Raw genomic sequence first — 25,256 nt, forward strand, 5'->3', positions numbered from 1 at the left:
TCGATTACTATTGAGCCGTAACACTTGTTTTTTTTTAATTGTTTTTTTATTACGTAAATGTTATTACGTATATGTGGGGGTTCTCCCCTTAGTCAATACCATCCGTCTTTACGTTAAAAGTTAAAAAAAGGCTCGCCGCCACCGGCAGAGGCGGCGGCGCAAAGTCGGAGCTTTTCCTTCTCATGTGGTTTAGTATTTCGATTTTCCTGATTAGAAATCAAGCAGAGCTTGCACTATCCTCGAATTTTCGGGTATTTCCCCGAAAATCTATGCGTCACCCCGAAAAAAATTTGGTTCCCCGAATCCCTGAAAATCACGCAATCACGGTGCCACCCCTAGCGATTTATCACCAGTGACTTTCGCTGCTAAATAATGCTTTGCATACCATAATTCTTCACTACTCTCTTGTTCGTTAATGTTAGTCTCTTTTGTTACTTAGCATAAAAACCAGACAGATGGAATATGCAATTGCAAATATTGCAATATACACAGTTCTTCATATGTTGATAAACAAAAGTATCGTCTTTATGAAATGAGTTTCAATAATTTCGAATCGAGTTTCCCAATCGCTATTTCTTATATCATTCGTAGTCAAGAATTTTATTTTCAATTTGAATAGAATTGTAGAACGCATTCACTACTATACAGCTTCAGCCTTCAGTTGGATTTTGAAATTGACTGCAGACAGATTGTTTCTACAGCTGAATTGTAAGTTTGCAGAATTTTATTTTCTTTTGCTGTTTTTAGATAAGATTTTCTATTTTTAGATAAGATGTTTAATACTCAATTGTTGAACGTCTGATAAAAAATATAATTTTTTTTCTGAAATAGTTTACCCCCCCCCCCCAAAAAAAAAAAAACCATGGATTTATACAAAAATCATCTACATAAGATGCTACTTACAAAGTTGGGTAATTGAATATTTAAACGGAATCTAACCCAAATATACTATTAGTAAAAAAATTTAAAATTATTGCCTATAGGGGGGGATAGGGGGCAACCATTTTAAAATAATAACACCTCATTTTTTTATGGAAAGCAGGGATGCCAAAAAGATAATTATTTTTTTCATTTAAAGTGGTGACAGAAGAAAATGATATCTAATTCCCTGGGAAACCATTGAAATATTTTGATAGACTTAGGGCCTCCCATTTGGACTTGTTCATCGTCTTTGGTATTTTGCGATTTCTCATAGGCTACTGGTCTAATTTGGCTTTTGTGTGTACTCCCTTTTAATTAGATTCTTTGGATCTTATTGAATGCCACGACGAATCTATGACTCAGTTTTCCAATAATTTGAGGTGTATCTGAATAATTTCGACATTTTTGTTGCAGTCTTTGTACTCCTTTACTCAAAACCTCAATTTTTTTCTTCTTCAAGGGACACTAAGCTGTTTAACGTTATTTTGCGTGTTTGTTTGAACTATATAGTGACCTAGTTAATTATTAAGTAAATTATTTTTCTAATGTAAAGCAGACACGGTATCATATCAAGGTGGTATCCAGAGGGAAGGGGGGGGGGGGTAGAAAGGCATTACATTTAAATGATAATATCTTGAAATTTCAGGTATCCAGAGGGGGGGGGTAGTGAGCTATCATATTTAAATGATAATACTTCGATTTTTTTTAAAGCAAGGGTCCCAATAAGTTAATTATTTTTTTATTTAAAGCAGAGACGGTATCTTATCGAGGTGGTATCCAGAGAAGGAGGGATAGGGAGGAATTACATTTAAATGATAATATCTCGAATTTTTTTTATTGAAAACAGGGATGCCAAAAAATTATTTTTTTTAATATAAAACAGAAACGGCATTCCATCAAGGTGGTATCCAGAAGGAGCGGGGGGGGGGTTAGTGAGCTATCATATTCAAATGATAATACCTCGATTTTTTTAAAGCAGGGATTCCAATAAGTTAATAATTTTTTTTTAATTAAAGCGGAGTCGGTATCCTATCAAGGTGGTATCCAGAGGGGGGAGGGGGGTAGGGAGTCATTATATTTAAGTGATAGTACCTTGATTTTTTTTATTGAAAGCAGGGATGCCAAAAAGTTGAAAAGTTAAAAAAGATTAACAAGATTTTCGTGAGTTATACTTGATACAGCACTTGTATAGTTTTATCGTCTAAATGGAATGGGACATATGCGTCCAACCCATTTTTTTCTTATTGATGAAACGGGTTTACTTTGAAAACATTCATTCATAAGTACCAGGCAGATTCACACTAAATCGAATTGGTGTGACGAAAGCGATATCGACATCCCCAACTAACGTTGCGCTCGAGTGACAATGACGCCCTTGGTCCGGGGCCCAAGTTACATTAAAAGGCCGGGTCATAATAAAAGCTTTCAATTTGGGAGGTTCAAGGAGGAGTCTTTGACAGTCTTATGACCTCAGGGTACTAGATGCTGCAACGTTCTTACGTATCTACAGTGGTTTAAAAAATTCGATCACCCCACAAATGATGACCAAAAATATGCACAAATATAACAAATGTAACATTTGGAATATTATAACACCTTTTTCAAAGATTTGGAGAAAAGCAAAAAATGCTAAATACCCCTAACTACGCTTGAAAGCTATTTTAAAAGGAAACTCTTAGGAGATTTCCATGGATATGATCATAGCAGAAGCATCGAGCCTGGGTGGGGATCAAAGAGGAGTCTTTGAGTATTTTGGCCACAGGTGACTTATTGTTGCGACTTTCTTAAATTCTTAAATTTGGTAATTTTTGTGAGCATTTGGAAATCAAAGCTTAAACTCAATAACTGATTCTAAGTGTTCTAACATTTTGCTTGGATTAAAAGTGACGAACTAGAAAGAAAATCTCAACATCTTCCTAGAGCTACTTCAGTCTGCATATTATTTCATTTAATTACATTTAAAACGGATGAGTTTTTCATTTTTTACCTAAGAAAATAGCTGGCACTTCATTTTTCTTCATGCCGAATAAACCATTAAGTGTTTTTGTTTCATTGTAATTGAAGTGTTCTCATGTGAAGTGTTCATCATGTGTTTTCCAATTTGATAAATTTATTCCTTTTAGATGCAGTTTATAATTCTACTGATAGTTATGAGTTTATAATTTGGAATGAATCCCCAAAAGAAAAAATAAATAATATCCAAAAGAGCAGCCAAAAGCAATAAAAAAAACAGTAGTTCAGCCTTAGCCTACATGACATATATTCTATAAGGAAGCCCAAAAAAAACTTTAAAATGCATTTTTTTTAAACTCTTATTCAAAACCAGTTTTTAATACAAGAAGGCTTTTGAGGAATCCAAAAAGCCCCCCAAAAATGCAATTAATATCAAAGTCGTCCATTTCAATTGTTTTAAAGGTGACGAAACAGATATAGGTAAAGGGCAATATAAAAAAAAATTAAGCTTCTAAGTTCTACGTTATATTCAAAGTTTTTACCCAGATAACTGACGAATTTTGTGATACGGTATTTGAAGTTTTGTATGCAGTAATGCTCGATGAAAAAAAAACAAACTAAATTATTTATTTTAAGAATCCATATAGATACTTCAACTACTCGTATTATGTAAGGGTTCTGAAACGCCACAGCCATTTCGTTTCTACCCCATTTCTACTTCTCTTGATGAATAACGAAGAAGACCAGTTTCTAGCCAGCGACTTGGTGAATTTTTGAACTCAAGAATAGGCTCGAATCTGTTGTAAATTAAAGCTGTGATTTGAGAAAGACTAATGATTTGAGAATTAAAGCTGTGATTTGAGTAAGATCGCGCCGGCGGTGCGCCACCGACATCTTACCAGCGGCGTGCTGTTTTGGCCCCGCCGCCGCTGGTCTTCCCTCATCGGTGCGGCGCAGGGGTCTAGTTTCAACCCGTTTAAGAAGAGAAAAAAAATTGCAGTCTATTCGGTCTAATGTCACCCCCGGCTTCATGAGAACCCACATTTTTCCTCCTAGTTTTTCTTCTGATTTCAGGTTTTCCTAATACAAGCCAAATATGTATCGAACCGATCTTAGGCCTGTGCTCCTAAAAATTCTTTTAACATTCAGTTCTCTATTGCCCAAGGATCAACGACCAAACTTTCAAATTGATCAGTGATAAAATGTTTAAGCCCATTTCTGGACCAATTAACACCAGATCCGTTCAAAGGTAAGGGTAATTGCTCCAAGCACCATGGCAGGCGGGAATCACGACCAGAGGGTTGTTCACTTTGATCACATTTACTTTGAATCAGCTTTTTTCGCTTATATTTGAGTTGGGAGTGGGCGCTGTCATTAATCTGTTCCCGGGCACCAACAACCCTAGAAATGACTCTAATTAAGATTCCTCTCTTGATACAATAAGTGTTTCTTTTGGCAAAAGTAATGAAATATCCTTGGAAGTTTTGACCTAATCAGATGCCCAAGATCAAGCACACCCCCTGATTTTCCACCAAAATAATTTTTGGAACAATTAGAAATTTGTATAATTTAGGGATCTTATCCCAAAGGCTGGTGGGCTATATCATTCCTCGGGCTATATTTACAGATCTTTTGATAATTTGAATAAGTCTCCAAATATTAATCTAACGTCATGTGGAATTCCATGGGTCGTGCGCCAAAAAGGCATTGAAAAGATGATGGCTACACTCGAATTCTTTTCGAACCATAAAAAGAAAACTTATAGATTTAAGTTTCAATCAAATGGGCACCCTCAAAGCATCTATGACCACCCCATGCGATATGGTTGGCAAAAAACATAATATAAGGGATGCACATGGCTCATTACTTAAGTGATGGCTTTAGAGCATTGCTCTGATTGGTTTCGATAACAACATAACAAAGTGCTATACGACATCAACAATAGCACTTTTTGAATCTTTGTCCGTATAAATCACACTGACATATATGTCATCTACTCTTGTGTTTATTCATTATATAAAAAAAGCGTAAATTGTTTGCAAATTTTCACTATAATTTTTTTTTTGTAAAGACAATTTCGAATTTTGTGAGAAGGCATTCATAGGCTTCGTCGACTTTAAAGCCGCTTTTGACTCTGTAGATAGAAAGTCGCTGTGGCTCATACTAAAAACAACAGGTTTGCCCCAGAAGTACTGCTCATGCCTTGGCTCCATTCTGTTAAGTGATAGAGCAGTAGAGAGCAAAGTCAACGCAAGAATCGGTAAGGCAACTTCCATCCTAGGGAGATTTAATAGCATTTGGCGCAAGCCCCTTGTCAGCTGTCCTACAAAGATGCGAACATTTAATGCATCTTTCGGATCAGTCCTAATCTATGGCATAGAAACTTGGCCAGCAACCACCAAGAATTTGAGGATGCTAGATATAATTCAAAGCAAAGGACCCCAGAAGAAAAGGGAATTCGTTGGTATGACTTTGTCCGTAACACCAACCACATGTCCCACACGATGCAGGTTCTATTCGCCCTGCAAGTTGCGCAACGTAAAGTGAGATGGTACCGCCACCTTCTCCGAAAGTCACAACGAACCCCTTGTCGCATCGTATTTGATTTTAACTCTGTGGTTGCTGGATTGAAACGACCACGCGGACGCCCAAGCAAGATGGTCCGAGAGCCTGCATCACTTTCTAAGTAAGGCATGCATAAGACCTGAAGATGCACCCGCGGCAGCAAAAGACCGGGTTTACTGGAGAAGGATAGTGTTTGCTCTCCCGACGCTGGCGCCAAGTCAGCAAGTGAATTAAGTAAGTAAGTAAGTAAATGAGAGAGGGAAGAGGCATCTATAAAAAGAAAAATTTTGCTAAAGAGAAAAAATGGATTTTAAGAATTGGATGCATATATCCAAGTGTTCCCAACACTGCAGCAAGTTGACCGGATCAGTCTTCCCGTATTCGAATGGAGAGCTCACAGCAACTATACTGTGGCAAGTGTTATAATTAATACGTAATTAAATTTATTTTCATTCGGTAAGGCAACTTCCTAGTTACTGAAGCTAAAGTATAGTTGCGAGATTTAATTTATAAAGTTGTTTTTTTCAAATCATGGTTGCAGCAGGGATCTTATCTATAACATAGGTAATTGTAGTAATAGTAATTGTAATATAGTAATAGCTGTTATGTTACTCCAATTAACGTATAGGTAATTGTAATTACTTATTCCTTACTCCTTAGCTGTAACTTCGTAAGGAGTAAACTCCTGTCCTTAGTAGTTCACATTTTAAAAATGATTTTGTCGACTCCTTCAAAATCGGAGATTCAGAGGCTATTGACTCCTTCAGAGATTCAACATGCATTTAGAACCGAAAATTATTGAACCGAGGCTATTGACCGAGAACCGAGGCTATTGATATTTAGAACCGAGGCTATTGACTCCTTCAAAGATTCAACATGCATTTAGAACCAAAATTATTCCGTATATGGAAGGGGCTCTCAACCCCTTTCATATAGGGAATAATTTCTGTTTGTTTTAAGTTCTAATGTCGCTCCTTACTTTCAGTTAAAAAAACTTGTTTTTTTTTATTTAATTTTTGAACGTGTTTTTTAATTAATGCAGGTTTTGATTTTGACTCACTGTACATGAATAATTAAAACAAAATTTGAAGATTAATTTTACTTTTATTTGGTTAAATGGCTTTCTCGAAAGTTGTTTAATTTTATTTACGAACGTTTTTATTAGTAATAAATATACGTAACTTACGAATTAACTTACGTAACGAACTTCTATATTCATATAATTTTAATACGTATATTTGGGGGCTCGCCCCCTAGTCAATACCTTGCTCATTAAGCTAAAGTTCGAATTTTGTTCCAATTATGTATTTATGAAATAAATAATAGCTCTTTATTCATAAATCATAGGCAGCGCGCCAGCGCTGCCTAAGTAAAGAACGATGTGGGCACAATGTTTTTTTTCTCCATACCCGGGCACTTCGTATCGAAGAAGTTGTCGTAGAAACTTTGAAAAGGGCTCATTTGATTGGAAATGGGAGTGGCTAGTGCCCTTTTTAATAGTCGACAGTAATTGGAGGGCAACTAGCCCCCCCCCCCGCCAATCATTCCCCCAAACACATCCAATCAAAATTTTGAGATAGCCATTTTGTTCAGCGTAGTTATTTTCCAGATAGAAAATATGTTTTTGAGGAGGACAATCCCCCAGAGACCTCAGGGCAAGGGCTTTAACTTATGGCCTGGGGGCATATAAGGTTTTTTATAGAAGGCGTTGTCGTAGAAACTTCAAAACAGTCTCATTCACTTGGAAATTCAAAGGGCTAGTGCCCTTTTTAATAGTCGAAAGGGATTGGAGGGCAACTAGCCCCCCCCACGCTGATCATTCCCCGAAACACATCCAATAAAAATTTCGAGATAACCATTTTGTTCGGCGTAGTTGATTTCCAGATAGAAAATATATTTTTGAGGAGGATACTTCCCCACAACCCTCAGGGCAAGGGTTTTAAGTTATGCCCTGGGGGCATATAAGGTATTTATAGAAGGCGCTGTCGTAGAAACTTCAAAAGGGGCTCATTCGATTGGAAATTCAAAGGGCTAGTGTCATTTTTAATGGTCAAAAGTGATTGGAGGGCCACAAGCCACCTCCCCTCCCCCCGCGTCCATCATTCCCCAAAACACATCCAATAAGAATTTTTAGATAACCATTTTATTCAACGTAGTTGAAATTTTTGGAAACTAGGTCTTTTAGGATGACAGCCCCTCCCCCCAGAGCCCTCAGGGCAAGGGTTGTAAGTTATGCCCTGGGGGCATATGAAGTTTTTATTGAAAGGGTTGTCGTAGAAACTTAAAACGCACTCATTCAATTGGAAATTAAAAGTGCTAGTGCCTTTTTTAATAGTTGAAAGCGATTGGATAGCGACTAACGCCCCTCTCATGCCCACCATTTTCCCAAACACATCGAATTATAATTTTGAGATATCCATTTTGCTCAATGTAGTTGAAAGTTCTGGAAATTTTGTCTTTTAAGATAATAACCCCCTCAGAGCCCTCAGTGCAAAGGATGTAAGTTATGCCCTGGGCCATATAAAGTTTTTATTGAAAGCGTTGTCGTAGAAACTTCAAAAGGGCTCATTCAATTGGAAATTGAAAGGCCTATGGCCTTTTTTAATAGTTGAAAGTGATTGGATAGCGACTAACACCCCTTTCAAGCCCACCATTTTCCATAGCACATCCAATCAAGATTTTAAGATATCCATTTTGTTCAACGTAGTTGAACGTTCTGTAAATTAGGTCTTTTAGGAAGATAACCCCCTCAGAGCCCTCAGTGCAAGGGTTTTAAGTTATACCGTGGGGGCATATAAGGTATACATAGGAAGTTGTTGTACAAATCATAGGCAGCGCGATCGCGCTGTCTAAGTAAAAAACAGGGACACTCGAGAACGAGAAAAGAAACGGGTTCTAAGTAAAGAGGAGGATACTTCCCCACAACCCTCAGGGCAAGGGTTTTAAGTTATGCCCTGGGGGCATATAAAAACGATGTTGGCACAATGTATCATTTATTAATTTTTTTTCTTTAGAGCAGGGCACTTCGTATCGAAGAAGTTCGTATCGAAAATCCCTCATTCAATTGGAAATTGGAGTGGCTTGTGCCCTGTTTAATATTCGAAAGTGATTGGAAGGCGACTAACGCCCCTTCCACATCCACCATTTCCCGAAACACATCCAATCAAAATTTTGAGACAGTCATTTTGTTTAGCGTGGTTGATTTCCACATAGAAATAATGTTCTTTAGGGCAGTCCCCCACAGCCCTTAGAGAAAGGGTAGTAAGTTATGCCCTGGGGCATATAAGGTTTTTTAAAGAAGGCGGTGTCATAGAAACTTTAAAAAAGGCTCATTCGATTAGAAATTCAAAGGCTATTGCCCTTTTTAATAGTCGAAAGTGATAAGAGGGCAACTAGCCCGCCTCTCACGCCCACTCTTTCCCCAAACACATCTAATCAAAACTTTGAGATAGCTATTTTATTCAACGTAGTTTTAATTTCTGGAAATTAGGTCTTTGAGGATGACAACCCCCCCCCCCCCCACAGCCTTCAGGGCAAGGGTTGTAAATTATGCCCTGGGGGCGTATAAGATTTTTTTTTTTGAATGCGTAGAAACTTCAAAAGGGCTCATTCAGTTGGATACTGAAAGGGCTAGTGCCTTTTTTAATAGTTGAGAGTGATAGGAGAGCGACTAACGCCCCTCTCGCACCTACCATTTTCCCAAACACATCCAATAAAGATTTGGAGATAACCATTTTGTTCCCCGCAGTTCAAAGTTCAGGAAATTTATGCCTTTGAGCAGGACACTCTCCTCACAGTCTTCAGGGCAAGGGTTATAAGTTATGCCCTGGGGGCATATAAGGTTTTTATTGAAATCTTTGTCATAGAAACTTGAAAGGAGGCTCATTCGATTTGAAATTCAAAGAGCTAGTACCCTTTTTAATGGACGAAAGTGATTAGTGATATTTTTTGTTGTTGTTGTTGTTTAGACCAGAGCATTTCGTATCGAAGGAGTTGTCGTTGGAACTTCATAAAGAGCTGTTTCGATTGAACATAGAGAGGGCTGATGCCATTTTTGATAGTCGAAAGTGATAGGAGGGCAACTAATCCCCTCCCACGCCCATCCTCCCATTTGCCTATTATTTTTCAAAACTAAATGTTGCCTTAAGATTAAATCAAAATGCACTGTAATAATGCTAATTCCCAATAAGGCATCTCAGCAGTATCCCAAAAACGACTGAGGGTATTTTGTTCGAACTTTCGGGGCTACTTCTGCTCTTAAAATTTAACAAAATAAAAACAGCGTAAGTGTATCCAAGCTATCAAAGAAAGTAAAGCGATTTTTTTGCGAATTGTATCAAGTTTTCCATGTTAGGTCAACTAGAGTAGGTATGAAACTAAATTAAACAGTTCTATTTGTGTCCAGACCTTTAAAAGGGTTTTTGTTGTTAAAAACTGCTGAAAAGTCTTCTCCAGCATAGAAATAGCAGGCCAAACTATAAAGTCTTACAAAACAAAAAGATTTAAAGTATTATTTTCTTTTTCCCTGAAAAGACTATGTCAATATAAAACAAACAGAAATTAATTAAAAAAACGTTCTCTACAAAATAAAGTTTTTCAAAGAAAAGTAAAGAACTCCATTAAACCAAAAATGAGCAAAAATAAAATCAAATAATCTACCAACCGTGAAACTACCAAAAAACAGCATCGATAATGAAACCCAAGACGAACAGAAATTGCAATAAATAACCGAATCAAACTCAAAACGAGCAGAAATTAACATAAGTTGGGCGCAAAACCCCTATGCCTTCCCAAGGCCAGAACAAAATTTACACTTTAGTGAAAAAATACAAATGAATGTGCATTCTACATGTGCATTGAATATGCATTAATATACATATACTGATATTTAGTAATCAAAATGTTAATATTATTTGATTTATTAAAGTTATAAAAGTAAAAACATTTATATTTTTTTCAGTAAAGTGCAAATTTTGTTGTGGCCTTGGGAAGGCATAGGGGTTTTGCGCCCAACCTATGTTAATTTCTGCTCGTTTTGAGTTTGACTCGGTTATTTATTGTAATATCTGTTGGTTTTGGGTTTCATTTTTTTATCGATGCTGATTTGTGGTAGTTTCACACTTGGTAGATTATTTGATTTTATTTTTGCTCATTTTTGGTTTAATGGAGTTCTTTACTTTTGTTTGAAAAACTTATTATGTGGAAAAAGTTTGTTTTTAATTAATACCTGAAATAGCTCTTATGAAAGTACTAAAAAATCTTTGCCTTAAAGAGCGAGGTATTGACTAGGGGGTGAACCCAGTCATATACGTAATATTTTCTGTTGGTTTTAAGTTTTGATGTTGCTGCTTACTTTCAGTTGAAAAAATTGTTTTTTTATATATAATTTCTGATCTTTTTTTAAATAATGCTGGGAAATCCGGCGCCCCCTTCATAGCAATGTCCCTTCCCCCATGAAAACTTCCTTCATGGAAAGATCCTCCCACATATTACCCTCCATTTTTTTGGTCACTTAAAAAGGGCAGTAGAACTTTTAATTTCCGTTCCAATGAGCCCTCCCACGATATTCTAGGACCACTGGGTCGATACAATCACCCCTGGGGAAAAAAAATAATAAACACGCATCCGTTATCTTTCTTCTGGCAAAAAATGCAAAATTCCACATTTTTGTAGATAGGATCTTGAAACCTCTACAGTAGGGTTCTCGATACGTTGAATATGATGGTGTAATTTTCCTTAAGTTTCTATAGCTTTCAGGGGGTCTTTCCCTCTTTTTTCGAAAATCAGCCAAATTTTCTCACTTTTGATTGGTTGGACTAAACTTGATGAAATTTATAGATTTGAAATCAGCATTAAAATCTGATTCTTTTGATGTATCTATTGGTATCAAAATACCGTTTTCTAGAGTTTCGGTTACCATTGAGCCGGATGACTCCTTACTTACAGTTCGTTACCACGAACTGTTTGATAATGATATAAATTTATTTAGTGATAAATGGTCAAAGAAGCTGAAAATTATTAAAGAAAGTTTTTAAAATTTGGATGAATTTTATTTTGACTAGTGCATGAAATAATATATATAAAATTAATTCAAGTTAATCTACGAAAAATCCAATATTCTATAGTGCTAATATGAAAGAAGCAATAGCTAATATACAGAATGAATTTGTAATTGTACTAATTGATAAAGCAGGTAATAATTTTGCCGTAGTTTGTCAGAAACTTTATTGTAATATTTTATCAAAAGAGTTACTTACAACGGATACATACGAAAATGCTCATCGAGAGGATAATAGTTTCGTTGAAAATATAGAAGAAATAATTTTGAAAAAAATTCAATATTAAAATCAATGATAACGATTAAAAGTTTCCTTTCTCATATTAGACGGTAAAATTTAATAAGAATCCACCCAAACCACGTTTTATTGCTGGGGCAGCCAGGTGTCCAACAAGAATTGTGGCTACTGACCGCCATTTTAGGGTAAATTAGAAATACATTCAAAGCGTATTGCTCTGAAATTAAAAAAATTTTCTAAATTTAATCCATATTATAGTTTTAGTTATTCGTTACAAGTGATAGACTCTTTGGGTATGGTTTCAGCTAAAAGAGTAGATTTGTTTGATTTTACTACACTGTATACAAATCTGTCACTGAATTTAGTATTCGAAAAATTGAAAACGGTCATTAAGAAATCTTTTCTTTTGTCTAATATGGGATTTTCGAAAATTGATACTTTTAATTAAAAAAAAGCCAGATGGACTAATTTTTTTAACAGTACTGTTAGTTCAAGATGTTATAGCTTGGAAATGACATGTGATTTACTGGAATTTGTTTTTTTCAATACTATTGTATGGTTTAACGGTGATTTATATAAACAAATTGTAGGCATCCCCATGGGCGGAATGCCAGCCCGTTTATAGCGGAACTGTTTTTAAGTCAACTAGAATATGAATATATGATAAATAAAAATAGCCCAGGTAATGTAAAATATTCTCTTTCAGATAATAAAAGATATCTGGATGACCTTCTGGTGATAAATTGCGCGGAGTTGATGGATATTCCGAAAAACATTTATCCACTAGAGTTAATTCTGAAACCTAGCTATGGGACAGGACAATATGACCATTTTTTAGATTTAAATATTAATATTTCAGATAATAATAGATTACATTTTAAAATATATAATAAAACTAAGGATTTTAATTTTGAAGTAATTAATTCCTCAAAAATAATATGCATTCAAATATCACTTATACAGCCTTTTATTCCCAACTATTTAGGTATGCAAGAATTTGCAGTAATTGCACAGATTTTAAAAATAGGTGCCAAACGCGTAGCCAAAAATTGATCTTATATTTGAAATCAGCAGAATAAGCCAATTCTTTTTAATATCCATTGGTATCAAAATTCCTTTTTTAAACTTTCGGTTTCTATTGAGCCGGGTCGCTCCTTACTTACAGTTCGTTACCACGAACTGTTTGACACTGTTTGAAGACTCTTAATATTTGTGAGCTTTTATGAATTTGACTTGTTTAGGAATATAACTGTAAAACATCCTATAAATTGTTCAGCAAAACAAAGAGTAATTTTTATTGAAATACGAGAAGAAATGTATTTTCAGAAGAAGTGAATCTAGGGGGTCCAATCTACCGTAAGATTCCCCCGTTCTAATGCACACCGATTTGCTGCTATAGTTACATTCTATTTATCCAGTCACGATACGTTTCTACGACGTCTTCACTCTATCCTTCATCGAGTGGATGTAAATGTGTATTGAATGATTTAAGGAATCGAAAGTTTTATGCGATGGTACAATTGTCCCTAAAGATGTACAGCGTCCATACACAAACAAACTGCTCGTTTAGGCGGATGCAAGGTTGGATATAAGACTATTTTAGTTAGTAATTATAAGCCTGATCACGCCTTACTGGCTTTCTTATAAAAAAATAAAATAAAAATAAAATAAGCAATGTAGTACTTTAGTATGATTAACACTATTGGCCTTATTCAAGCTATTGCCCAAAATGAAAATTTCTTATTACTGTTGTTCACCAGTTAAGACGAACCACTACACACATTAAGGAAGGGCATACGTATTCTGACACGGTATTTTTATGCTACCAGGATATACGGTATACACGGTATGTAGATACAGGGCAGAGTATATGCGTTTTTCACGATACAGTGCTTACAGGGCATATGGTGTTTTTATCAAAACATAAAAACGCTTTGTTCTTGGTAACATCTAAAAAAATAACCCAGGTTCATTTCAACTTTCATAATCTACTTAAAGGATTGTTGCCCTTTTAAATTCCTAGAATCCAAGTAATTCAGATGAAAAACAAAATTTTATTTTTCTTAATGTTTTTTTAAAGACTTTTGGTTTGCAGCACTCTAAAAAGTTTGCTTAACAGAACTCTATGAGGGAATTCCTATTACCAAATTCCTATACCTATTACCAAATTCCTATCTCCTATTACCTATTACCAAATTTTTTTTCATAAAAGAATTCGTCATTCCTTTGATTGTAAACCTCAGGTTATGAAGTTTACACTTAAAAGGGCGTTGTAAACCTCATAACCTAATCACTTTTAGCAGTCCTCATAAGCTTATTCTGATTTAATGAGCTATTAATCACCATTTAATTCATAAGGGTATGCTTAACCTACTAATTTTATCACTAAAGAACTTCAATAGGCTCCCAACATCTACCACTAATCTTGCACTGACGAAGCCACGCTCTCTGAGCCACAAATTTAATCAAGGTCAGGGATTACATGCATGGGTAACATCGTAAGGGCCAGAAGCAAGTTTTTTGGAAGGGAGATATCTACCACTGACTAAGTACAAAGGTCTCCGGTAAAATTAGGGCTTAGACTGCTTAAATGCAGTCTATATATTTATATTCTGAATATCTTCTAACAAGGTAAAAACAATATCAGGCAGCAAACCCCATCTTTAGAAATTCATCAATCTCTTGCTGTAAAACAGGGTTTAGTCCATTTTAGCGTTCCATTCATGACAGCTTCATTCATTACATTAATTCATTCATTACATTTGTAGAAAGTGGGATCGAATCCTATTTTTCGCACAGCTTATTTTTTGACATAGGGTTAAATATGGTTTGATATTAAGCTTCACCTTAATACCCTTGGCCATTTCAGATACACTGACAATCAAAATTTTCCTCCTTAACAAATGATAAACCCTAAATGTAAACAATTTATAAATTGCTCAATTTACAATCCTTGCCTTGGGTGAGTGGGGCATGGCATTCCTGTACGCATAGCTCTTACACCTTTTGACTAGTTTGACCAAAATAATAGTTGCAAAATTTCAACAATTTTTTAGAAGAGGGGGGAGGGGTATAGAAAGGGCAAGGGAAGGAAGGACTTGTCACCCTCCAATCTTTCTTCAAGTCAAACGAGTATCTGAAACTGTTTTGGAAAAAATTTTACTGGTCTTCCTTAACCTTTCCAAGAATCCACGTTTGGAGCCATACTTAACCAATATCATCATCATGGTTTCTGATATTCTATTCTTAGCCAGTGGCAGATCCAGGGGGTTCGAAGGGGGCACGAGCCCCTCCCCCCTCGCGTAGTCTAAAGTAATATAATTTACTTAATTAATCCAAGTTTGCGTTAATCAAACTTGCTCCTAACGTAAGTTTATCGGATAGACCTATTTTGCGCCCTCCCCTAAAATTGTTTTTATCGAATCAACCTATTCCCCCCCCCTAAAAAAATCCTGGATCCACCCCTGTTCTTGGCGTAAGAAATTTTCTTCCTATTCTTCTCAACAACAGAAAAAATAACGCCACTGTAATAGTTATATTTGTTACATCTTGACTACATCTAACATTTTTAATAACAATTTCACCATAACTGAAGATCTCTATTTGATCAATTTTCCCGTCGCTTGAATACCCACATTTATGCCTAGTCTAAGCAACTTAATACTCTTGATTTTTAAACCTATCCCTGCATTTTGAACCATCAGAGCCTCCACAAGTTTATTCATTTTGCTAAGTTGTATGTATGACAGTCAAATTATCTGCGTATTTATATGCGTATTGTATAAGCAATTCCTAACTTCCCATTTGATGTCGTATACTCCCATAGCCTGTCCCGTATTTCTTAGATGTGCATCAAAACGTCCATCAAAACATTTACAACCTTACTTAAGTAAGGTTGATAATATTTATATTATTATTTATATTATATTATAATTTAATATATTAAGTAAGGTTGAAATATTTTGCAAAACCTAGGGGAATCTGTAGTGTTTTCAATTTGTTTAAATAAAAGTTCTAAAACGGTATGTTTTATGATATTAGTTCCCCTCCAAAAAAGGAATTGTTCATACTGCAGGGGGTGAAAATGATTAAAATGTCCATAAAAAAATCCACATTAATGGAAAACAACCCTGCTTAAACCCTGGTGCACCTACTACTTACTAGTAGGCCCTTATCTGGTATACCATGCAAGGATAGGACCTAAACCAAAGCTTTCCTAGCTGCCTAAGAACTACCAGCTAATAGTCTATTAGAATGAGGGCTTAAGGGGTCCGATGATTTAGACACTTATCAATTAAACAATTCCTGGCAACAAACTGTAAGCAGGGAGTGCCAGGGGCTAAGAGCCACCGAAAAATAGAATTTTAATAAAAATTTATAAGGATACAAAAAAGAGCTTTTTACCATAGCTTTTAATGTAAAAAATCATGAATTTCAACGGTACCTATCAAAAGTTACGAGCCTGAGATAATTTCTCCTAATTTAGAAACAGAGACAAAACATCCCCAAAGGGCTAAGTGGTCTTACTAAAAATTACACCTTCAAATTCAGCACATAAGAGAATCCTTATTGTGGAATTTTCTAGCACCTATCTACAAAATGTGTAATTTCACGTTTTTAACGCGAGATTAAAAGTTCTAAAACTAAGAGTTCTAGTGCTCTAAATTAATTAGCAATAAACCCTGAACCATTGAGACATTATATATAAGGGCACTCAAATAATTTACAGTTAAGTACAATCACATGTTTACATGTGCTTGTTCTTGAAGAAAAAGCCCAGGGTGTTAAGCCCAACTCAGCACCAACAAATGTCGGCATTTTAATTACCAGGTCTTTTTTTCAGAGAGGGGTTGCAAGTTTGTTGCCTAACCTCGCAAGAACAAGAACCTATCCCTATGACCCGTATTGCCAAGCAGAGGCCAATCCACTGGGCAGCCACAAGGATTGACTGATATATGAGTATCATCTTAAGTATATAAAAAGCTTTGAGTCGTGGGGCTCACGGTTAAGTGAACTTCCATGAAACATCTCAATTTCAAAGGCCAGCTGAGACGAAAAACGCCTGGTCCTGCCGCAAGTCAGGGTTACCACCACCGTATTATTATATAATACGGTGAGCCAGTTAAAACATTCAAATATCATGTCATTTATTCAAAATCATAAGTCGAAAATTAACGTTGAGCTTTATGGTGAAAAGTACTTTTTCAGTTAAGGATTGTTTTCGAAGCTTATAATCTTTTTGTTATTAAACAATATCTTACTCTTGCAGTTCAGCTATTGTCTTATCTTTCGCAAATTGTTCTTCTTGCGACATCTGTACCAGCTTCATTAGTTTTTCTGCTTCATCAGATGCCCTCTGTTTTTCTTCGCGGAGCTGTTTCAGTTCTTCATCAGAAGCTAAGATGCCAGCGCTATCTTTTTTAGCAATCTAGAAAGAAGGAAAAAAAGGTTTTAATAATTCAACAAAGGCATTTTGAATCTCTATTTAGTGAGAAACTATAAGTAATGAAAGCTGTTTTTTAACACATTGTATTTTTGCTCAATGATGCTCAGTCTCATTTACTCAAGCTGCTCACTAAAAAGCTCCTGTTCGGCTACCAGTGACGCATTAGCATGTACAGTATTGCGAAGTATTTTCTATAGGTAGGTATTTACAGTGAATTCAATGGGCCTTTGTGGTCTAAGCCTTTGTGGGCCTTTGTGACTCTGTTTGACAAGTGCACCCATAATGATGCCTTTTTCATTTCGCTATTTAATTCTTGCAGCACTAAAATTGACAAACTTATTAGCTTAAATAGAATTTCATTAGATTGTTATTCCAATAATCAATCTTATCTTTTCACCTTATGGCTCATAGTTTAATGGCCTTACAATTCTTTCAGTTATATTATAAAAAAAGAAAAATGCATTGTGTATTTGTGGGTTCCTTTTTCTTACGACTGAGAGTAGCCTATTATACCATGGTGGTTGTCACCAAGGAGATTCAGGAAGTTTACTTTTTTAATACTGTTGCAACTCAAAAACTTTTCACTCTTTTTACTCATTCAAAATTTCATAGGAGAAACAATTCAGTTTTGCGTTCTTTCTGCTGGCTCAGAATTTGAAATAGAAGCTGAAATAGATAAACACTGCTGGAATAGAAGCGGAAATAGCTAAATTTGAAATAGATAAACACAAAAAATAGGCGAGGTTAATTAGCTAAAAATCATTTTCATTCAATCGTTTCAATTATTGAAACTGAAAAATAATTAGCTGAAATGAGGATGGAAGCAACAAAAATAAACCAGTGTGATTAAACCACATTTTAACTTATAAGAGCTATATATAAGGGAATACTATTTATAAGGGAAAGTTATAAGGTTAGATCTTCGCTGATTTAACATAACAAGATATGAATTACAAATTATTAGTACCATGCACAGTGTAGCGTCTGGTGACTTCATTAGAAAAGTGAGAAATTTCAAAGAAAATTGGATAATTTATATATTAGTCTGTAACATAATAGGATTCATGCTGAATTCTCTCGATAAGCGAGAACTAGTTAGTATTTTTGTTTTCAAGAAATATGTGAAACAAAAATCTAGCCTGAACAAAATAGGCGTAACTTAGCTTGAGACGATCTTGGCGAGTTAAGTAGCCTAATTGAATTTAAGCTGGTAAGCCTACCAATGACCTAGTTCTGTTTCCTGAATCCTCTCCTGCATCATTAGTGTTATTTCAAAAATTAGGGCGAGATCAAAATGTATTTTTTCAAAATCTAGGGGGGGGGGGGGTGCACTTTAAAAAAAAATTTAAAAAGAAAATAATTTTTTTTTATGAAAAACTAATAAAGGTTTTTCATAATGTCGGTGGGAGGAGAGACTAGAGAGACCACATGCCCCCTTCTCAATTGGAAGCACTGCCATACATTTTAAATATATAAAACGAAAAGCATGCAGCGATCAAACAAAGCCAGCAAAAAATAAATGACGCTGGTATTTTTTTTTTACACTAGCACCCGTTTCCCGTGCAAACTTCCTTACGGTTTAATTGTCAAGTTAAAGGAAAATTTGATAGAAGAATGTTGGGTAGGCTTTCTTTTTTAAGCCCCAGGTATTTTTCCTTACACCAACTTAGCGTTGTTTTTTTTTCTGCAACTGGGCACAGTCAAATCCGTTCTGTCTTCTTTGATTTTGTAAAAGTTTACTTCAGTTTCCTGTTTGGACTAGAAATAGTTATATTTCTATGGGGAACGGTGTTTTTGAAACTTGTGAAAAGAGGAAAAAGCAACCGATTAATTTTCGTAAGTAGTCTGAAAAATACTTCACATTCCTTCGAATTGTATTAGGTTAATCTAGAGTAATTTTTGCATTATGTATGTTTAAAATGTGACCATTACGAGCTAAAATATGCTCAATTTTCTATTAGGCCAGTTAAGGTATGTTTTCTATTATGAGTGAAATTGTTTTTTCTTGTTCTTTGTGTTTTTGCTGAGTAAGAATCTTATTGTTGTCCTAGAGTGGTTTTGTCCTTTTTTTGTGAGCATATCCTGTGGTTTATGTTTGTCTTCTTTTTATTTACTTCGCTATTGTGCATTTGTGGACATAGAGGGTGAAAATAAACTGTTATTATTATTATTACTTGTATAGAATTACCATTTTGGTTTTTTCTTCCATATTGACCAGTTCTTCATGCCTTTTTTTCATTTTTCTATCAAGTTCTTCCAGCTGTTTTTGCTTCTCATCCAGTTGTCTTTGGCGCTGATCTAAAATAGACTTCTGTTCTTCTAGAAATTGGCGCTGCTCCTCCAATTGCTTTTTTAGCTCCGGTGATATGTTATTTTTAGATACTGAATTCTTATTGGCCCGTTCCAAGTCAAGCTAAAAATAAAATATACCGAAATTTATCATGTCCCATTCACAAATAATGCATCAATGTGAAGGATTTACATAGAATAAATAATAAATATAGGAAGTGATTCACAACATAACAAAACGGTAATTACAAATAGTACTTCTTCTTTTTTATAGAATAAACCACATCTTCTAGAAATTTAACAGTATGGTAATATCTAATGTTATGTTGACCTGAATATAAGCTTGAATGTAACGGAATTGGGAAAGCCAAGGCATACCATACATCTGTACTTGCATACAGGGAGGGGGGAGCTTAAATTAATCGAATGGCCGTACAAAAAAACTTGCCGACAACTAAAGTGAAAAAAAAAGTGTCATCTACTTGAGTAAATCTTAAGATATAAATACACTTTTAAGAAACCAACTTAACCTGTTCCATATTGACCATAGTGGAGGTAATTTAAAAAGAAGTGTTTTAACGCAATAGTCATGTCAGGAGGGGGAGGGGGGTCTGTAAGATCATAAATATTTGGTGTTCGTTTATATGCTACTGCAACTACTACTACTACTACTACTACTAAAAATTCATTAAAGTACCAACCCACCTCAGGTCAACACAGTTGCACACACTCTCCACCCCAATCTATTCAAAGCTTCTCACTTTACACCCTCCCAAGAAGTTCCAATTTGCTTTAAATCCCTCCTTATGAATTCTTCTCAAACCCATCCGAGAACGCCCTGCTATTCGTTTGGCCTTATATGGATAGCCGAAAAGAGCGATCTTTGGCAATATGTGATCCTTCATCCCTAAAGCGTGCCCTAGACATCTCAGCCTTTCTTGTAGCCCTAGAAAGTGGGATACTACAACATTTTTCGTACAGAATACTGTTTTAAGTACGGTCAGTCAATCGAGTACCGAAAACAATAGGTAAGAAATTCTTCTTGGAAATATCTAACAAATTCATTATTTGCTGGAGCATTGAAAATGTTCTCAAAACAAAAAAATCGCAAAGAAGAGAGGAACAAGGATAATGACAGCAAGAGAAAAACCAAAGAAAATTATGCAAATATTTTGGTCAAGACCTCCGCTTAACCATCCTCAGTGCAGAATGATAAAAAAATACATATAAAAGTCCAAAGGACAATATAAAAACCAAACCTTAAAACAAACGCTGAAACTAAAATAAGACCCTTTCTTATTTAGTTATTTAGATTGTTATTTAGTTTCTGGAAGTGTAACCTATGGAAATATGTATTTTCTTTTCAGTTGAAATTTAGTTTAGTTGTTATTTAGTTTCTGGAAGTGTAACCTATGGAAATATGTATTTTCTTTTCAGTTGAAATTTAGTTTAGTTGTTATTTAGTTTCTGGAAGTGTAACCTATGGAAATATGTATTTTCTTTTCAGTTGAAATTTAGTTTAGTTGTTATTTAGTTTCTGGAAGTGTAACCTATGGAAATATGTATTTTCTTTTCAGTTGAAATTTAGTTTAGTTGTTATTTAGTTTCTGGAAGTGTAACCTATGGAAATATGTATTTTCTTTTCAGTTGAAATTTAGTTTAGTTGTTATTTAGTTTCTGGAAGTGTAACCTATGGAAATATGTATTTTCTTTTCAGTTGAAATTTAGTTTAGTTGTTATTTAGTTTCTGGAAGTGTAACCTATGGAGATATGTATTTTCTTTTCAGTTGAAAACTGCAATTCGAGACTGCTATTGGTTTTTAAACGATCCCATAAGAAGTCGTCTATGGCTACTACTAGCCTCAAGGCATTCTTCCGGAAATTTAGAAGAGCAAGGCAATTTGGACGACATGTACTGGGATACGGTTAAGCAAATATTTGGGTCTGTTAGTAAGTTTCAGAAATTTGTTTTGTTTAGGGAATTTTAAATTAGACATAGGCATTGCTATGCTTAACAGTGGAAGGGGGTGGAGTCAGTAGCTAAACAGAAGAAGGGGGTGGAGTCAGTAGCTAAACCATGCTCCACCTCCGATCAACTGGTTTACTGGTGCTAATATCTTTATGTATCCTCCAATCATCTAGTGAAACAATGCAGACCCATTTTTTTCGATTATTCAGCCACTAAAGGTTAATTTCTTATGTTCTTTTATTGTCTTTTGGCGACATTATCAAATCGCTTCTGAGCACGAGTGGCTAAGTTCAGCTCAATCCCTATACAACAGGATTTTTTTTTGTTCATTGTATTTTTTTGATGACGCGGTATAATTGTGTTTTTCTGTTAGTTCAAGCACGTTAGCGGAAGTTTCCAGAAAGCCTTTAACAGCTATCAAAACTGGTATTTAAGATCTTTCAAAGCTTTCTTCATTTCATAAATTTCATAATGGCCCTTTTTATGCATATCCCACTTTTTCAGTTCCTGAATCTAGGCACACCCCCTCTCAGGGTACACCAGTCATATCTATAGAGATTGGTCCAAATAGCAAACCTGAGCAACGACGAAAAAGAACATCGTTGCTTAGTCATGATTATCCAGTATGATCTCAGAAATTATTCATAAAAATGTTCTGAAGCAAATATTAATAAGCTATTCATAGTGAATGTATGGCTCCAAATACAGAATGTATTGTTCGGCATTGACCCTTGGTCTGGTTTTGAGAAATATAATTTGAACAAAAAACAAATAGAAGTCACTAAAGTCCTTTGACGGCGCAATATTACAAAATATAAAAAGGGGACCTGTTCAAAATGTCTTCTGAAAAGCTCAAATATTGAAATCTACTCAGTTTGGTTTAACGCAATTCATCCAATTACAAAATTCATGGCATGACTTTTGTTATATTTACCTTTAAACATTATTAATTTTAAATTTACGCAGAATCATTTCAAAATAGCAGAAGATATGCTAAATAAACTTATTATTTTATCATTATTCCATTAAAGCTTTCAACCAAATTAATCAAAACCAACTAAACTTGTAATTCAAATTAGGAATTATTATCAAGCTAATTGAATAAAACTCAAGAAAATATTTTTGCTTATGCATATACAACCTGAAAGGTCAATACGACCGTACGGCCAAAAGTACTCCTCAGTGAAATAGAAGAAAAAAAGAAAGAAACTAATAAAATATCTATAACTATAAAACTAAATTTCTTATTTGTATCGCTGATTTAATTTTTTATTGTATTTTAAAACAACGACCTTGTATTAAAGAATCACTTTTTCTCCGGGTAAATATTTTGTGTCATATGCTTCTTTTTTCTAACATATAAAATAAAAAAATAATTTTTTTCAACTGAAAGTAAGGAACAACATTAAAACTTCAAAAGAGCAGAAATTATGACATATATGAGGTGGTTCGTCCCCTCTTCAATACCTCGCTCGTTACGTTAAAGTTCAAATTTTGTTCCAATTCTCTAAGAATAACCCCTGAAAAGGCTGTTTAATTAAAATAGGTAGCTCTTTTGAAAGTACTAAAAAAACTTTAGCGTAAAGAGCGAGGTATTGAAGATGTTTAAAAATAGTAAAAATCGGAAAATTCATTTTCAATGAAGACAACTTAATATGGAGTTACGCCACTTTCGGAAATAGGGGGTGTCAAAATTAAAAGAAAAAAAAACTTGGTTGCAAAAATCAATAAAAAAAAATGCTGTAAGCACTTGGTACCAAACAGCTTAAGAATACGCAGTTTTCCTTCGAAGATTTCCTTTGAAAATCGAATTAACAGATTGTTAATGTTTAAATTTGTTGAACAAAAAACGATGTTAAATTTAGATTATTAGTTTTACTATTTATTTTCAGAGTTCATCGTGAAACACTGGAAAAAAATCTAATGCTACCAAAAAAACTTTGTAATTGAGAGGAAGCCACGCTTTTCAGGTATGAAATGACCTAAGATGTGTCCATCTGGGGAGAAGGGGCAGAAAATATTTTTATTTTAATGCCCTTAGTACTTTCAAGTTATTTACTGCTATAAATTAACCTTATCCATGCAAGAGTAAACCGACTCAGAGAAATATTTCCCCCTATTTATCCCTGTTTTAAAATGTTCCTTATGCGTGAGGCATAGCTCATCAATCTTTCAAAGGATTCCTAACTACCTATAGTAGACGTACTAGAATGGGATGTAATTATCGAGAATTTCCAAGATATGAAACATGATATGGCTCGTTAATAATGAACGTGCTGGAGTAATGAACTACGTTGTCCCCCAGTAGATTAATCCGTCTTATTCAACTTAAACAACATTATTTTGGCTATTATTAAAGGAATTATCTAGGACGTTTCTTCAGAGGTTTTTTTTTTACATTTTGATCGAAATGTAAAAAAAAATACTCAAAATAGTTTTTATGTAGGAGCAAAATTTTAAAAATAGTAAGTTTTGAGTTTTTTCATTACTTAGCTAGACAGAAGATGAACACACCACCAGATATGTTTTTTTATGATCTTTACAAATTTACTAATCACCTTCACAAATGTTGTTTTGAGCGCTTAGTACGACACCTTGTTCCTTATTATAAAATCCTTACTAGAAATTCCGAAAACTACATTAGAACAATCATAAATATTTATTGTCTACTATCTATTCTTAAAAGTGTATTGCTTTACTTTATCCCCTCCCTCTGACCGAGAAATATACAGTCAATTCTATATATTCAAACTTTTTTTTTCTACAGCACGACTCGTTTCTTCTTTATTTTTTTTTATGATGAACACTAATCAAAAAGTGGGAATAAAAGAAAAAGAATAAAAAGGTAAAGAGTACAGCACTGGACTTTACAGTCTCTACCTGCGGTGCTGATGTCCGCTTAAACCAGGAAGTGCAACGGAGGGCTGGGACAGCACTGGACTTTACAGTCTCTACCTGCGGTGCTGATGTCCGCTTAAACCAGGAAGAGCAACGGAGGGCTGGGGACCAGCCGCCCTTTGCCTTCGCCCACCCTTCCTTTTTACCTTCTCCGGATTGTTTACTGGCGCCCTCCTTCCTTGTTCTTGTCTGTTTTTCACTCTTTTTTTTCAAAAAAAATTGTCAACTTGTTCAATTATTGGTGCCCTTGTCATACTGCCACCCCCCAAGATTTTGCTCAAAGGTACCCATTGTCACATTAGCCCCTATCAATATTGTTCTAGGTCCACCCTTGGTTTAGAGCTAGGTTGAATCTGGCTAAGCTTACAGAGTCACACCACTGATCCCCGCTCCACCACATTCCCCCTCCCGTGCCAGCAACGCCAGAATTTAAATCCCTTTCCTCACCGACAAAGAATTTCAAATCTAGTATGCTAACCAATCGACAAGAACGGCTTTTTTAAAAGTTATGTTACTCTAAAAAATAGTGTGAATTTTTATAACGGGTTGAATAGTTATCCTTCAGGGGAGGGGTATTAAACGAAAACAATCCACTTTTATCATTGAGATATATAAATATTTATGATTGTTATTACTTTCCAAATTTTATGGAAAATAAAAAGGAACAAGTTGTAACTTTAAGGGTTCCTTTACAGGGTCAAGACGAAATCTACAGAGGAAGCAATTAGTATTTTTGGCAAGAGCATAAAAAGATACATCGAACGGTGCGTTCACAATTAACATTCAACCTAGCTAAGTAAAGGAAAAAGCTAAGAAAAAATTAGTAAAAGAAAGCACGTTACGATAGTCTTTAAAGGTAATCTAACATAACCTTCCATTAAGATGATTTTAATTCAACTTTTTTTCTTAACAATATAAA

At 35.0% G+C, this 25,256-nt stretch overlaps 1 protein-coding gene across 4 annotated transcripts in view; it reads right to left on the reverse strand.

Annotated features, from left to right (window-relative positions):
* Positions 1 to 25,256, reverse strand: part of brp (ELKS/RAB6-interacting/CAST family member bruchpilot) — a 381,921-nt gene that overhangs the window by 63,763 nt on the left and 292,902 nt on the right. For all 4 annotated transcript variants that reach the window (XR_016143547.1, XM_089107019.1, XM_089107018.1 and 1 more), the window contains 2 exons: positions 19,370 to 19,594; positions 16,997 to 17,163 (listed from right to left, as the gene is read on the reverse strand). Coding sequence is in view for 3 of the 4 variants with exons in the window: in XM_089107019.1 (XP_088963145.1) it covers positions 16,997 to 17,163; positions 19,370 to 19,594 (392 nt within the window). In the remaining variant the exon portion in view is untranslated. The remainder of the gene's footprint in view (positions 1 to 16,996; positions 17,164 to 19,369; positions 19,595 to 25,256) is intronic.

Source organism: Artemia sp. Qi Xiang Cuo, chromosome 21 (genome assembly GCF_049724085.1).
Source record: "Artemia sp. Qi Xiang Cuo chromosome 21, ASM4972408v1, whole genome shotgun sequence".
NCBI classification, from domain to species: domain Eukaryota; kingdom Metazoa; phylum Arthropoda; class Branchiopoda; order Anostraca; family Artemiidae; genus Artemia; species Artemia sp. Qi Xiang Cuo.